The 16,191-nt window shown below is 37.3% G+C and overlaps 1 protein-coding gene across 5 annotated transcripts in view; it reads right to left on the minus strand.

Moving 5' to 3' along the window:
* The window catches only part of KLHL5 (kelch like family member 5), an 83,756-nt gene that overhangs the window by 14,038 nt on the left and 53,527 nt on the right, over positions 1 to 16,191 (minus strand). For all 5 annotated transcript variants that reach the window (XM_070452023.1, XM_070452022.1, XM_070452024.1 and 2 more), the window contains 2 exons: positions 12,402 to 12,588; positions 2,101 to 2,325 (listed from right to left, as the gene is read on the minus strand). In XM_070452023.1, the coding sequence (XP_070308124.1) occupies positions 2,101 to 2,325; positions 12,402 to 12,588 (412 nt within the window). The remainder of the gene's footprint in view (positions 1 to 2,100; positions 2,326 to 12,401; positions 12,589 to 16,191) is intronic.

Here is a 16,191-nt window from a genome sequence, read left to right on the forward strand (position 1 = left end):
TGAGTGTAATTAAGTAATTTAAAATTTACTTAAGTAAAGATTTCTTCTGTAAGCTCAAACATTATTTTAAATAATGTTTAAAACATTTATTATAAGGTAAATTAGTAAGAACAAAGCTGTTCTGAACAACACAGAAATGGAAATAAAGGCTTAAAGATGACACTTTGAACTACATGATCATTCTTTCTTTGAACTTGCTGCAGTTCAATAAACTCTTTCGTATGGTACCTAGAACTAATGACAGTATCCCATGCACAATCTCATCTCTACAAGACAGAGCTAGATAATGACCATTCTCATTCTATGTACTATAAGAAATTACATTAAGTTAGAATTGACTTTCTTTTCCCCATAATAGGGGAACATTTGCAGCTGAATCATACTTTTGACCCTGGATTTTATGCTCAACACAAATTTATAAGCCTTGTTCATGATGCTTTTAAGATACATCTTCCCATTTTGTGCCTATGTAATAGTTGATTTTATGGACTCAAGGTTACTGTTTTAGTTTTGTTTGCTGAATTTCATGTAGGTAATTTTAAGCTCCTCTCTCAATACCTTAGCCCCAACTCTCTGGTTTTATTTCCTTAACTAACTTGAAACTTAAGATCATCTTTCACTGAAAGCTAATTGCAACTAGAATCCCTTGTCTCTTTGATCTTTTGCTGTTTCCATTACCATACCAAGCTTCATGCCTAGATAATTTTCATTGGCATTTTGGGCAATCTCTACTCTGGTGCTCAGTATTAATAAACTGGGTATAGTATAAAGCCATGCTATCTAAACTCAACAATCTCTTCACTATAACTCATTCATCTTTTATGATAAACTAGCAAATTCTTTATTGCAACTATTTTAAGCCTTTTCCAAACTGTGATAAATTGACAACATGGTAACAAATTCTCCCTTTCCTAGAAGACATGTCTATTCGCAATGTGATTCTGTAGGTCCTCCCATCAAGAAGTGGAGTCTATCTTTCTACCTTTTGAATCAGGGCTTGCCCATGTGACTTATTTTAGCCAATGGGATATTAGCAAACATGAGGCAAGCAGCAGCTTGAAAAATGCTTGTGCATTGGGACTTACTTTCTCTTGCTGCTTTTGAAACCCTGTGACTGCCACCATGAGAATACTGGGCTAGCCTGAATGACTAGAGGCATGTGGCCCAATCGCCTCTGCTGCCTCGGCTGATAGCCTGGGTACCACTATACGCGTGAGTGAGGCCATTCTAGATCAACCGCCAACGAGCCTGCCTGCCTACTCCAGAGTCATGAGAAAACCCAGCGGAAATCTTCTAAGTCAGCCCAGAGCAGAAGAACTGACCAGCTGATGCACAGATTCATGAGCTAAAGAAATGATTCCTGGTTTAAGCTTCTAAATTTTGGAGTGGTTTGTTATATAGCAAAATCTGGATGATATACATACATTTTAAGCCCCATCTAATTTTATAATATGTCCACCTCTTCACTCTCAGCAAACAATTCTTTCCATTTTTTCCTATGAGAAAAGAGAAGTCATCTGATACAAGATCCCTAAATTCTCTTCTGTCCATTTCAGAATGAGTCATCAGTTTCTGAAGATAAAGACAGTGTCTTCCTCATCTTTATATACCTACAGAACAGAAAGCATGGCACACAGCACATGCTAGTCAATATTTGCTCAGTGAATTACTGAATTACAGAATGAAAAGTCTCTATCATGGCATTCTCTTTGCTACCTCAAAGATTTTCTGCATCTTATTCATTTCTGCTTAAAAACCAAGGAATATACATGAAAAAAAAATGATGCTAAAGATTTTTAAGTAAGCATTTCAATTCGATAACACTAAATGTCAACACAGAACACACATGTCCAATGGTGGCTTGTCAGTCCATCGTGAGACACCGTAATTCTTAAATATTCATGTTTTCACTTGTGCTGGCTACACACACACATGCTTGTTTTCTCTGCTTCTGCTGCTCAGATAACAGGGAGCATGAGGGGATGCTGGCGACTGCTGCTGGCTCAGCAGCTGCGACACTGATCTTCTGCCAGGTGAAGGCAGTGAAAATGCCATACAGGTCTATACATGAACGTATGAACAAATCTGCGGTTATCTCACCAAGGCCGTGCCTATGTGTAGACATAGGAGGCATCACACTCCAAGTTTTTGTTTTCGGGTTGTAGCATTCCACAGTGTTCAAAGTCTTCAGTCCATCTCTTCCTCCAACCACGTACAGCTTGTCATCCAACACCGCGACGCCGAACTGCAGCCTCCGCCCGTTCATATTTGCTACAGGGGTCCACATATTTGTACGAAGGTCATACTTTTCGATGCTTGTTGCTCCTTAATAGTAACAGAAAGAAGTTATGCAAATAGAAAGCTCACCATCATTGAGTATTTTATGAACTTGGACATACAAAAGTATAGGATTAGCACTGACAGTAATACTTCTAATATGCTCCAATAAGCACCTGCATGATCGCAGCCTTGCTGTATCCCTGCCCTCATCGCCTACTCTAGTGCATACACCAGACTCCGGTACTAGAAGGTCAAGTGAGAAAGGACTGTCAGAGGGCTGAGAAGCAACAGCCAGAAGGGAAGAAAGCCGGGCAGTTTAGCACGATAGAAACCAAAGTAAAAAAGGGCACAGCTGCTGAGAGGATCAGGTAAGATGAAGACTGAAAAGTAGGACTGAATTTAGCTACATGGAGGTCACTCATGCCTTTAGGGAGAGTCCTTTGTTTGAGCAGTTGAGACAGGACTGGGAGGTGGGGAAATGGAGACAATGGGCACCAACCATTCCTCTAAGAAGTCTGGCTACGAAAAGGTGGAGAGAGAGAAGAATTAATTGGTGGGTTGAGGGAAGTTTTGTTTTGTTTTTAAAAGTGGATAAACTGGAGTTAATGGGAAGGATCTAGCTGTGGGGAACAAAGCTGAAAATACAGGAGACGAAGGGCTCCTACTTAACGGTGCGAGTTCCTGAGAAGGCAAGAAAGGGCAGTGTCAGGGCCCAGGTGAGAGGCTGGCTTTCACAGGAGGAGGGGATACCCACTTCACCGAAACCAGGAAGGACAAGAGCTTAAGAGTGGATGCAATGCTTTGGGAACCCTAGGAGGGGAGAGTTTAGAGAATGATGGTATCTACATGTCATTAAGAATTAAAATATCCAAAGAACTCTTCTGTTTTCTTTATGAGGGAAGAACAGTGGAGTTAAGGGGAAAAAAAAAAAAAGACCTACTCCTTTAAACAAAGAGCCAACCCTCAGTTAGTGCAGTTCGGTTCAGTCGCTCAGTCGTGTCTGACTCTTTGCGACCCCATGAACTGCAGCACGTGAGGCCTCCCTGTCCATCACCAACTCCCGGAGTCCACCCTAACCCATGCCCATTGAATCGGTGATGCCATCCAACCATCTCATCCTCTGTCGTCCCCTTCTCCTCCTGCCCTCAATCTTTCCCAGCATCAGGGTCTTTTCAAATGAGTCAGCTCTTTGCATCAGGTGGCCAAAGTACTGGAGTTTCAGCTTCAACATCAGTTCTTCCAGTGAACACCTAGGACTGATCTCCTTTAGGATGGACTGGTTGGATCTTCTTGCAGTCCAAGGGACTCTCAAGAGTCTTCTCCAACACCACAGTTCAAAAGCATCAATTCTTTGGTGCTCAGCTTTCTTTACAGTCCAACTCTCACATCCATACATGACCACTGGAAAAACCATAGCTTTGACTAGATGGACCTTTGTTGGCAAAGTAATATCTCTGCTTTTTAATATGCTATCTAGGTTGGTCATAACTTTCCTTCCAAGGAGTAAGCGTCTTTTAATTTCATGGCTGCCATCACCATCTACAGTGATTTTGGAGCTCAAAAAAAGAAAATCAGCCACTGTTTCCACTGTTTCCCCATCTATTTCCCATGAAGTGATGGGACCGGATGCCATGATCTTAGTTTTCTGAATGTTGAGCTTTAAGCCCACTTTTTCATTCTCCTCTTTCACTTTCATCAAGAGGCTCTTTAGTTCTTTGTTTTCTGCCATAAGGGTAGTGTCAACTGCATATCTGAGGTTATTGGTATTTCTCCTGGCAATCTTCATTCCAGCTTGTGCTTCTTCCAGCCCAGCACTTCTCATGATGTACTCTGCATATAAGTTAAATAAGCAGGGTGACAATATACAGCCTTGGTGTACTCCTTTTCCTATTTGGAACCAGTCTGTTGTTCCATGTCCAGTTCTAACTGTTGCTTCCTGACCTGCATACAGGTTTCTCAAGAGGCAGGTCAGGTGGTCAGGTATTCCCATCTCTTTCAGAATTTTCCAGAGTTTATCGTGATCCACACAGTCAAAGGCTTTGGCATAGTCAATAAAGCAGAAATAGATGTTTTTCTGGAACTCTCTTGCTTTTTCTACAATCCAGCGGATGTTGGCAATTGCCTTTTCTAAATCCAGCTTGAACATCTGAAAGTTCATGGTTCACATACTGTTGAAGCCTGGCTTGGAGAATTTTGAGCATTATTTGCTAGCATGTGAGATGAGTGCAATTGTGTGGTAGTTTCAGCATTCTTTGGCATTGCCTTTCTTTGGGATTGGAATGCAAACTGACCTTTTTCAGTCCTGTGACCACTGCTGAGTTTTCTAAATTTGCTGGCATATTAAGTGCAGCACTTTCACAGCATCATCTTTCAGGATTTGAAATAACTCAACTGGAATTCCATCACCTCCACTAGCTTTGTTTGTAGTGATGCCTCCTAAGGCCCACTTGACTTTGCATTCCAGGATGTCTGGCTCTAGGAGAGTGATCACACCATCGTGATTATCTGGCTTGTGAAGATCTTTTTCGTATAGTTCTTCTGTATTCTTGCCACCTCTTCTTAATATCTTCTGCTTCTGTTAAGTCCCTATCATTTCTGTCCTTTATTGAGACCATCTTTGCATGAAATGATCCCTTGGTATCTCTAAGTTTCTTGAAGACATCTCCAGTCTCTCCCATTCTCGGCAGTGGTTGAGAGAAGCTACCCCACATCCAAGGTAAGGAGCGGCGGCTGTGCTTTGCTGGAGCAGCCGTGAAGAGATACCCCACATCCAAGGTAAGAGAAACCCAAGTAAGACGGTAGGCACTGAGAGAGGGGATCAGAGGGCAGACAGACTGAAACCACAATCACAGACAACAGGCCAATCTGATCAAATGGACCACAGCCTTGTCTAACTCAATTAAACTAAGCCATGCCATGTCAGGCCACCAAAGATGGACGGGTTATGGTGGAGAGGTCTGACAGAATGTGGTCCACTGGAGAAGGGAATGGCAAACCGCTTCAGTATTCTTGCTTTGGGAACCCCATGAACAGTATGAAAAGGTGAAAAGATAGGACACTGAAAGATGAAATCCCCAGGTCGGTAGATGCCCAATATGCTATTGGAGATCAGTGGAGAAATAACTCCAGAAAGAATGAAGGGATGGAGCCAAAGCAAAAACAACACCCAGTTGTGAATGTGACTGGTGATAGAAGCAAGGTTCGATGCTGTAAAGAGCAATATTGCATAAGAACCTGGAATGTTAGGTCCATGAATCAAGGCAAATTGGAAGTGGTCAAACAGGAGATGACAAGAGTGAAATCGACATTCTAGGAATCAGTGAACTAAGATGGACTGGAATGGGTGAATTTAACTCAGATGACTATTATATCTACTACTGTGGGCAGGAATCCCTTAAAAGAAATGGAGTAGCCATCATAGTCAACCAAAGAATCCAAAATGCAGTACTTGGATACAATCTCAAAAATGACAGAATGATCTCTATTCGTTTCCAAGGCAAACCATTCAATATCACGGTAATCCAAGTCTATGCCCTGACCAGCAACACTGAAGAAGCTGAACAGTTCTATGAAGACCTACAAGACATTCTAGAACTAACACCCAAAAAAGATGTCCTTTTCATTATAGGGGACTGGAATGCAAAAGTAGGAAGTCAAGAAACACCTGGAGTAACAGGCAAATTTGGCTTTGGAGTACAGAATGAAGCAGGGCTTCATTAGCAAAGGCTAATAGAGTTCTGCCAAGAGAACGCACTGGTCATAGCAAACACCCTCTTCCAACCACACAGAGAAGACTCTACACATGGACATCACCAGATGGTCGACACCAAAATCAGCTTGATTATATACTTTGCAGCCAAAGATGGAGAAGCTCTATACAGTCAGCAAAAACAAGACCAGGAGCTGACTGTGGCTCAGATCATGAACTCCTTATTGCCAAATTCAGACGGAAATGGAAGAAAGTGGAGAAAACCACTAGACCATTCAGGTATGACCTAAATCAAATCCCTTATGACTATACAGTGGAAGTGAGAAATAGATTTAAGGGACTAGATCTGATAGACAGAGTGCCTGATGAGCTATGGACAGAGGTTCGTGACATTGTACAGGAGACAGGGATCAAGACCATCCCCATAGAAAAGAAACGCAAAAAAGCAAAATGGCTGTCTGAGGAGGCCTTACAAATAGCTGTGAAAAGAAGGGAAGCAAAAAGCAAAGGAGAAAAGGAAAGATATACCCATTTGAATGCAGAGTTCCAAAGAATAGCCAGGAGAGATAAGAAAGCCTTCCTCAGTGATCGATGCAAAGAAATAGAGGAAAACTCTCAGTTACGAGGAGTTCAATTAGTATCTACTTTACTTCTCTCTTCTAAGCCTCTAATACAACATGCAATCAGTGCTATTCTTATAGCACTACAATCAAGATAAGCATTTATTCTGAAATATTTGTCACAACTAGGTCATCAGAGCACTGATGCTATTGATGTCTCCTAAAATTCAGAAATAGTTTTGCCGTTATACATATGGCAAGAAACCTTGAAAGTCTTTAATACGTGTGTGTATGCATATTTTTGTTGTTGTTTAGTTGATAAGTTGTGTCCGGTTCTTTTGCAACCCCATGGACTGCAGCCCGCCAAGCTCCTCTGTCCACTGGGATTTTCCAGGCAAGAATACGGCAGTGGGTTGTCATTTCCTTCTCCAGGGGAATCTTCCAGACCCAGGAACTGAACCCCTAGCTCCTACCGAGTCTCTTACATTGCAGGCAGGCAGACTCTTTACTGCTGAGACACCAGGGATGTGCATATGCATATATTTTTCTCAAATTAGTTTTACTACTTTTATTTACCTTATAAAAGTTTTAAGTTATTTGAGATAAATATCGAGTCTTTTCCCATCATTGCATTCTCAAATGTCATATGATAGACTCTGTTGTATATAGCAGCTGTTGAAAAATATTTTTGAATTTGAATAATCGTTGTAATCTTTAGCCAAAATGAGACTTTACTGATACAAGTATTTCATGTAATAGCATACTTGAATCATCACTCTAAACTTGACCTTAAAAACTTCTTTCTTCCTCAAATAAAAAAGACCCTGCTAATTATCTCTCCTCATTAATGAATTTAAAGAAGATTTCTAATTTGAATTTTAAGTTATTCCTTTTAGAAACAGTTCACTAAGCAGTATCAGAGTCATATGAACTAGTAACTAAAAACTCTTGTGTTAATATCAAATGTAATTCTTAAAGATGTAAGATTTTAAAATCTGAAACATGTATCTTAAAAAATGTTACCTCCAAATAACAAAATCTTAGTAATTGTAAAAATCCTATGTAAAAGCTTGGAACTTCCCTAATTTATACTGAAGGATTGACCTTTAAAAAAAAAGTAAGCACAAATATATCCTGATATCATTTTAGTGGCTATTTAGAACCATTACTAGCTCATTTGGGGGGGGGTCTATACTAAACAGATATATGAAGGGACCAAGAACTCAATAATTAGACTCCTATGTAACTAATGCAAATTGCTCTTCATTATAAAGACACTGGGAATAAGATAAGGCCTGGGAAGATAGCTTGAGTAGGACAGAACCTCAGAGTATTTGATTATTAAGAGAGACTTAGAAATAAATTTGGTCAAACTGCAAAAGCCAGATTACAGAAAGTCTTGAAACCTAGAGAGAGAAACTAATACCTTGTGCAGTAAAGAAATAAAGATTGCTGAAGCTTTTGGGCACAGCAGTGGCATGTTAACAGAAGAGTTAACATGGGAATTAAGCAGAGTATAGTGTCCAAAGTCAAAATGCCTATCTGCATCTTGATTCCATCACTAATTAGCTGTGTGAGCCTAGGAAAGTTATTTAACTTCACTGTCTCAGTATCCTCTTCTGTAAAAGAGAGCAGTAATAACATACAGCTCTGCAAGTTGCTAGGAAGATGAAATGAAACAATGTAGGTCAAGTCCTTAGCATAATGCCTGACATTTATTAACAATATAATGAATGCTACTCCCACAAAATTAACATAATCAAAATTTGTGAGTTGAGAGAAGGCTAACTGGAGTTATCAAGACAGCAGCGGAGATTTGGAAGAATCAGGAGTCATTGGAAAGAAGTCACTTGGTGACTGACTATCAGAATGTAAGTTTGAGAGAGAGAAGGAGAGAGGAGATAAATATTGTTTACTTGGCTACTTAGAATTCAAGCTCCTTTCCCAAGTTTGGGGACTCTTCCTATGTATCTGTGAGCCTTGATGGGAGCCAGGAACCCATCTCCCAGAAAACTGAAAAGGCAGATCTTTCTTTTTAAAAAAATGTTTTACTGGAGTATAGTTACTTTACAATGATGTGATAGTTTCTACTGAAAGGCAAAGTGAGTCAGTCATGTGTATACATACAGCCCCTCTTTTCTGGACTTAAGACAGTCATTGTCTTTGGAATTTTAGGGCCTATGACTGACCTAAAGCTAGTCAAATGGATGTCTGAACCTGGAATTTAAAACCTAAAGCAGGATTTATAAAGAAGCAGGGACAGTGAATGTAGTCCTATCCATTTCTCAATAGCCACCCAGTAAATTCCTTATTTGCTTAAATGAGCCAGGGTTGATGTCCTCTGAGGAGCACTGAACTATGATCACAAGTTCTCAAGTCTGAGAGACACAGTCAGAGAAAATTTGAATACATGACATTTAAGGTGAAAACCAAACATCAAATGGGTATTTTATACAAGTTGGAAATATGAGAATAAAATCAAAGTGCAAGACTTATTTTGCGGAATCTGAAATATGACACAAATGAGCTTATCTACCAAACGGAAACAGACTCACAGGCATAGAGAATACACGTGGTTGCCAAGGAGAAGGGGAGGTGGGGGAGGGATGAACTGGGAGTTTGGGATTAGCAAATGCAAACCTTTTTATAGAAGATGTTAAAAAACAAGGTCCTACTGTATAGCACAGGGAACTATATTCAATATCCTATGATAAACCATCATGGAATAGAAAATAAAAAAGGATGTATACAGAACTGAATCACTTTGCTATAGAGCAGAAATGAACACAATACTGTAAATCAATTATACTTCAATAAAATAAATGATAAAAAATCAAAATGTGAGAGTATAATTAATACAGAGATAGCAGTTAAAGCCTTGAAAAAGAGAAGGAAAGACTGAGGAGAAGAGTTAAGTGCTGGTAATGACTACATAGCTAAGCACCAGTTCTGGACATATAGCAGGTTATTTAATAAGTTTTTGCAGATCAGTTATCTGGACAGTGGAGGTCTCCAAAAATGTTCAAATACTTACATTATAACTCCAATCAGTTATCTTTATGTTATTTCTATAACACTGAGTCATCAAGTCTGTATTTAAAACTTAAGCATCTACATATACATAGCACTATATGCTACGTGCAATAATAGCTATATTTATATTATTTATATTTTATAACCTAAAAGTTAAATAACGATGCAAGATTTTCAATTAGAGCTCATGTTTTGACATTTCTTAGAAATATCACATAGAGGAGAAACCTTTAGATATGATCACTGCATCAAGTGTTTTAGTCATACAAGTAATACAAGAGAACTGAGACCACAGAAGTAGCCAGAAGTCAGAGGTATTGTCAGGAGCCTGCAAATTATTAGTGCTAGGAATTCAGAGGAAGAGGAGATCAATGAATGCTGAGAAAAAACACATACACACACACAGAAAGCTTCTAGCACAATACCTGGCACTGAGTAGGCATTGGGCATGGTGTTTGTTGTTATTAATGTTACTATGAATAACAAATGCTGCAAGAAGGGTACAAAGATTTCCAGATACTCTTGACCTAGATTTCCTGCATATTTATATTTTACACTTGTTATCTATGTTATCTATGTATGTACATGTGTATGCATGAATGTTTTTCTGAACTGTTTCATCAGAGTAAGTTACAAAAATGATGACCATGCATGCTTAGTTATCTGACTCTTTGTGACCCCAGACTGTGTCACGCCAGGTCTCTCTGTCCATGGGGTTTCCTAAGCAAGAATACTAGAGTGGGTTGTCACATCCTCCTCCAGGAAATCTTCCTGACCCAGGGATCAAACCCACATCTCCTGTATTGCAAGTGGATTCTTTACCACTGAGCCACTGGGAATCACAATGCCCCTGTATCCCTAAATATTTCAATGTTGCTTCTTCTAAACCACAAATCCTCTTACAAAAACCACAATATGATCATCAAAATCCAGAAATTAACATTTATACAATGCTGCTATCTAATCTACAGACCTTATTTGAATTTCATCGTTTGTCCCAATTATGTTTTCCTTGGCAGCTCAGCTGGTAAACACTCTGCAATGCAGGAGACTCCGGTTTGATTCCTGGGTTGGGAAGATTCACTGGAGAAGGGATAGGCTATCCACCCAGTATTCTTGGGCTTCCCTTGTGGCTCAGCTGGTAAAGAATCTGCCTGCAATGTGGGAGACCTGAGTTCAATCCCTGGGGTGGGAAGATCCCCTGGAGAAGGGAAAGGCTACCCACTCTAGTATTCTGGTCTGGAGAATTCCATGGACTATCCATGGGGTTGCAAAGAGTCAGACACAACTGAGCAACTTTCATTTTAATGGATTTCATAGCAAAAGAAAATCCAAGATGATGTATTGTAAAAGCTGTCGTATCTCTGTACTCTGAAGGCAAATTCCTAAATCTTTTTCTTTTTGTATTTCATGATGTTGACATTTTGGAATACTTCAGATAAGTTATTTTGTAGCATGCCTCTCAATTTGAATTTGTCTTTTTCTTATGATTAAGTCCATATTACATACTTTTGGCAGGAATACCACAGATGTCCAGGTGAGTTCTCAGTACATCACATAAGCACAGGCTGCTGCTTAGTCTCTTTACTGGCAATATGATTATTGATTGCCAAAATTGCAAATATTGATTATTTGGTTTAGGTGTTGTGTGTCAAGTTTCTCTACCATAAGACATAACTTATGCTTTACTAATAAGCAAGTGACTGGGAGATACTTGGAGACTAAAGATCCTGCTCTCAAAAACTTTCACCTATGAGTCTTAAGAGAACTGATGATTGACTGAATTACTTATTAATATGATGATTGTCAAATGGTGATTTTTCTAATCCCATCTTTGCTTCTATATTTTAATTAGTTGGTATTCTACTGTAAGGAAGAGCATTCCTTCTCCTTCTGTTTGTATCAGTATGAATTCATGAATACTTATTTACAATCTTTGCTACCATTATTTATTTTGATGTTGAAATTATCCCAGGTTTGGACAGTGGTAGCCCTTACAAACTGTCTGCTGTATCTCTTGACCCGTTTCCATCACTGGGCACTTCCTTACTTTCTGGCACTACAAGTTGTTCTAGGCTTACCTTGTACTTTTCCCACCTCAGTGCTAGAATCAGCTACTTCTCCAAGGAGCTCATAAGCCTTAGTTGTTACTAATTCATCTTTTCTGTTTTCTTTCAAAAAGATACATGTACCCCGATGTTCACTGCAGCACTATTTACAATAGCCAAGGCAAGAAAGCAACCTAAATGTCCATGGACAGATGAATGGATAAAAAAGATGTCGTATACATATGTATAATATATAATAAGATATACAAATATAATGGAATACTACTCAGCCATTAAAAAGAAAAAATAATGCCATTTGCACCAACATGGATGGACCTAGAGATTTTCACACCGAGTGAAGTAAGTCAGAGAAAGACAAGTATCATATGATAGAGCTTATATGTGGAATCTAAAAAAAAGGTACAAATGAACTTCTTTACAAAAGAGAGACAGAGTTACAGATGTAGAAAACAATCTTATGGTTAACAAGGAAAAGAGGGGAGGGATAAATTGGGAAACTGGAATTGACATATACACATTACTATATATAAAATAGATAACTAACAAGGACCTACTGTATAGCAAGGGGAATTCAATATTCTGTAATGACCCATATGGGAAAGGAATCTTAAAAAGAGTGGCTATATGGCTATGTATAGCTGAATCACTCTGCTGGACACCTCACATTAACAACACTGTGAATCAACTATACTTCAAAGAAAAACAAAAATTTATTTTGTATGTTTCTTCAAATAAAAGATTATTTAATACCTTTTGTTGAATCCATTCCTCCAACTGCAAATAATGTACCAACAGTTGACTTCCTAGGTTTTGTCCGAGGACTCTGTAACATGGGCCGTCTCTCTGGTAGTAAGTGATACTTCATTGCTTCCATAATTAGTTTCTGACATTCTATATCATCTCGAAAAAGTGCATTATTTTCCATGTCTGCTAGGAACTAGAAAAAAATAGTGAGTATGTATATTGACCGATTAAGAAAATAATGAGGCTAAAAGAATAAACACAAATGTTCACAAATGGAAATTATCTCATTTAAAAAGATCCAAGTCTGGACATCTATTTTTAACTAAAATATTCAACAGTTGCAAAATTTACATTTTACTGAAAAACAGAACTAAGGAAAAGTGGTATGCTTTAAAATCTTAATAGTGCTTATCTCTGGGTAGTGGGGAAACTGGTGCTTTTTAAAATAACTTTTCTGGTATGTTTCTATATTTTCCAAATTTTCTAAAATAAATTATTTTACTAAGTTAGAAATAGTTTTAACTGAAGAATAATTATAAGTGGGAGTTGACGAGACCACATTTATCTGGCCTCTCTAAGGAAAGTTCAACCAGCAACAACAGCAAAAACAAACTTTACAATTTTTCCAAGGGGCAAAGAACTCCGAATGGTTGATTATTTGAAAAGAAATAAAGTTCCTTGCACTTCATTGAATTCTACATTTTTTACTTATGTAATTTTACATAAATGCATAAGTATGGTTACAGCCTACCTTTAAAAGATGAATTAAAAAAAAAAAAAGATGACTTTCTCTTCTTTTGTGCTTGGTTCTCCATCCCCTTACTTACCTCTTTATTGCCTTATTTCTTTCATTTAGGATGCTAATTCATATGAAGTTAATTTTTAAACAGAGTATGAGTTGAGAAATACTTTTTCTTCCAGATGAATAGCTGGTTCTAGACCAAAATAATTCCCTCCATTTCCCAACTGAATTGACCCTTGGTCATAGTAGTCTTAAGATATATGAGATCTGTTTTTTGATTCTCTATTCTGTTCCACTGATATATTTGTCTATTCCTTTCCTAATACTACAGTATCTTTTTTAAAAGTCGTCATTGAATTTGTTACAATATTGCTTGTTTTATGATTTGGTTTTTTTGGCCATGGGGCATGTAGGATCTTACTTCCCAGACCAAGGATGGAAACAGCAAAGTCTTAACAAAGTCTTAACCACTTAGCAAAGTCTTAACCACTGGACTGCCAAGGAAATCCCTATTACAGTGTCTTATGACATTTTTTGCTTATCTGACATAAATCTACCTTCACTATTCATTTTAATAATTTTCTGGGCTATTTTTGAGTCTTTACTTTCCATATAAATTCAAGACAGATTTGTCTAATTCCCCGTCACCGTCTTGATCCTGTTTGAATTCTAACAGGAACTGCATTAAATTTATTAATTTTGGGAGAATTTAAATTTTTATAATACATCTTTCAGCTCAAGAAGCCATCCCATTGTTTAGTTTTCTTCATGTAGGAATCATACCTTTTATTAAATATATTCCTACAAGTTTTATTATTTTCATTGCTACTAGAAATAAATTATTGAATTTCCGCTTTGCATTTCTGCTGGAGAACAAAAATCCTATTGATTATTGCATACTTGCATTTTAACCTACTACTTCACCACATTCCCTTATCAAACCAAACTCTACCTGTTAGGCATACAATCATAATAACTGCCAAATAGGGATAGTTATACCTTTTTGTAATGTATACACCAATTGTATCATTTTCATTTCATTGATGCAATTGCTAAAACCCTCCAAGCAATGTTAAATAATTAGAGTGATAAAGAGTATCCATGTTATAGTTTAAACTGATATGGTTTCAGTGTTTCACTATTTAGGATAATAATTACTATAGCATTTAATTTTTTACTATGTTTAAATAACTTATCTTTATTATAGACATGTTGTTTTCCTCTCTCCCTATTTTAGAGTTTTAAAATTAAGAATGGTTAATTTTTTCCAAATATCTTTTATACAGCTAGTGATATGATTATATGGCTTTTTCTCCTTTAAATTATTAATATAATTAACCTGACAGATTTCCTAACACTCAACCATTCTTATATTCTTGGAAAAAGATCTTCCTGGTCATAGTGTATTACCCTTCTGATATACTGAAAATTGTATTTGACAATGTAAGGTATATTTTATATACTGTATAATTCACCATTTCAAGTATACAGTTCAATGATTTTTAGTAAATTTACCAAGTTGTGCAACCATTACTATAAAAACAGTTTTGGAACATTCTCATCACCCTGATTACATCCTGAATGTCTGTTTACTGTTAATCTCGGTTCCTATCTCCTGTTCCAAGCTCTAATCTGTCTCCATAGATTTGGCTTTAGATGCTTTGTATAAATTGGATCATACAATACATGGTCTCCTGCATCTTGGTTTTTTCATTTATCATGTTTTTGAGGTTCATTGATGTGTAACATGTATCAGTATCCATTTCTTTTTACTGTTGACTACTACTTCATTGTAGTGATACATTGTATTTTATCTAACCATTCACCAACTGATAGGCACATTCAAGTTCTTGGCTATTATGAATAAGGCTGCTAAGAACATTTGCATGCAAATCTTTATGTAGATATGTTTTCAGGAGTAGAATTGTGAGGTCGTATGGTACATTTATCTTAACTGTTTAAGAAACTGCCAAACTGTTTTCGAAGGTGTCTGCACTATTTATATTCCCACCAGCTATCTACAAGGGTTCCTGTTTCTCCACATTCTCACCAACAATTATTACTGTCTTCTCTTTTCAGCCACTTGAATGGGTGAAAAATGTGAGTTTACTTTGTATTTACTTAATGGCTAATAATGTTGAGACTATGTTCATATTTTGATAATGGAAGAGAAGGAAGTCTCCAACAAAAGTAACTGTAAAATAGTTTGTGGCATCTGGCAACTGAGAATGGCATGTGAAAGGCAAAAAAAGCCAAATTGAGACAGAAGTCTCAACACAGAGAACAGATTGGTGATTTTTAAGGGGGAGGGAGCTGAGGGGGAAACAGAGTGGGAGGTTGGGGTTAGCAGATATAAATTATTATATATAACTGATAGCACAGAAAACTACATTCAGTATCTTAAGATAAACCATAATGGAAAGGAACATTAAAAAGAATTTATATATGTGTATAACTGAATCACTTTGATGTACAATAGAAATTAACAATATTGCAAATCAACTATACTTAAATAAAAACAAACATTAAAGCTGAAAAAAAAGATGTAAGTCTCAGGATCTAAAGCAGAGTATAAATTCTGATAATCATTCCATGTTATTCTATGCACACAAAATATAGCTATACTTGTTACAAGTCATTAATGAATATACATCCAATGGCTCATTTAGATAAATCTCAATGTTTCTATTACTTGTTATACACAAATGCTTTAGTCCTTTCTAAATAAAAATAAATGTGAAAAAATTGGAGAAAGTAAAGTCTTAGAAGACTCAACAGTTACTACAGTAAAATATATTTCTTAGCATGCTGACAGTATCTATAATTTATGAATAAACGGGATTAATTTAAGTAGAGAGATGACAGTAATGTAAGAAAATATGAATCCAGTAATATAAGCACCAGATGAATGGAAGACAAGATATCACTCAGAAAATGATTCAGAAAGCACTGAGAAAGGACTACAAAATACAGACTCTCATACACTCTGCATTTTAGGGTAATACCATGTACTTTCCCTGCCAAAAAAGAATGGCAAATTACTAAGTGGAAACA

The sequence above is a fragment of the Odocoileus virginianus genome, chromosome 21, assembly GCF_023699985.2.
Source record: "Odocoileus virginianus isolate 20LAN1187 ecotype Illinois chromosome 21, Ovbor_1.2, whole genome shotgun sequence".
Lineage (NCBI taxonomy): Eukaryota > Metazoa > Chordata > Mammalia > Artiodactyla > Cervidae > Odocoileus > Odocoileus virginianus.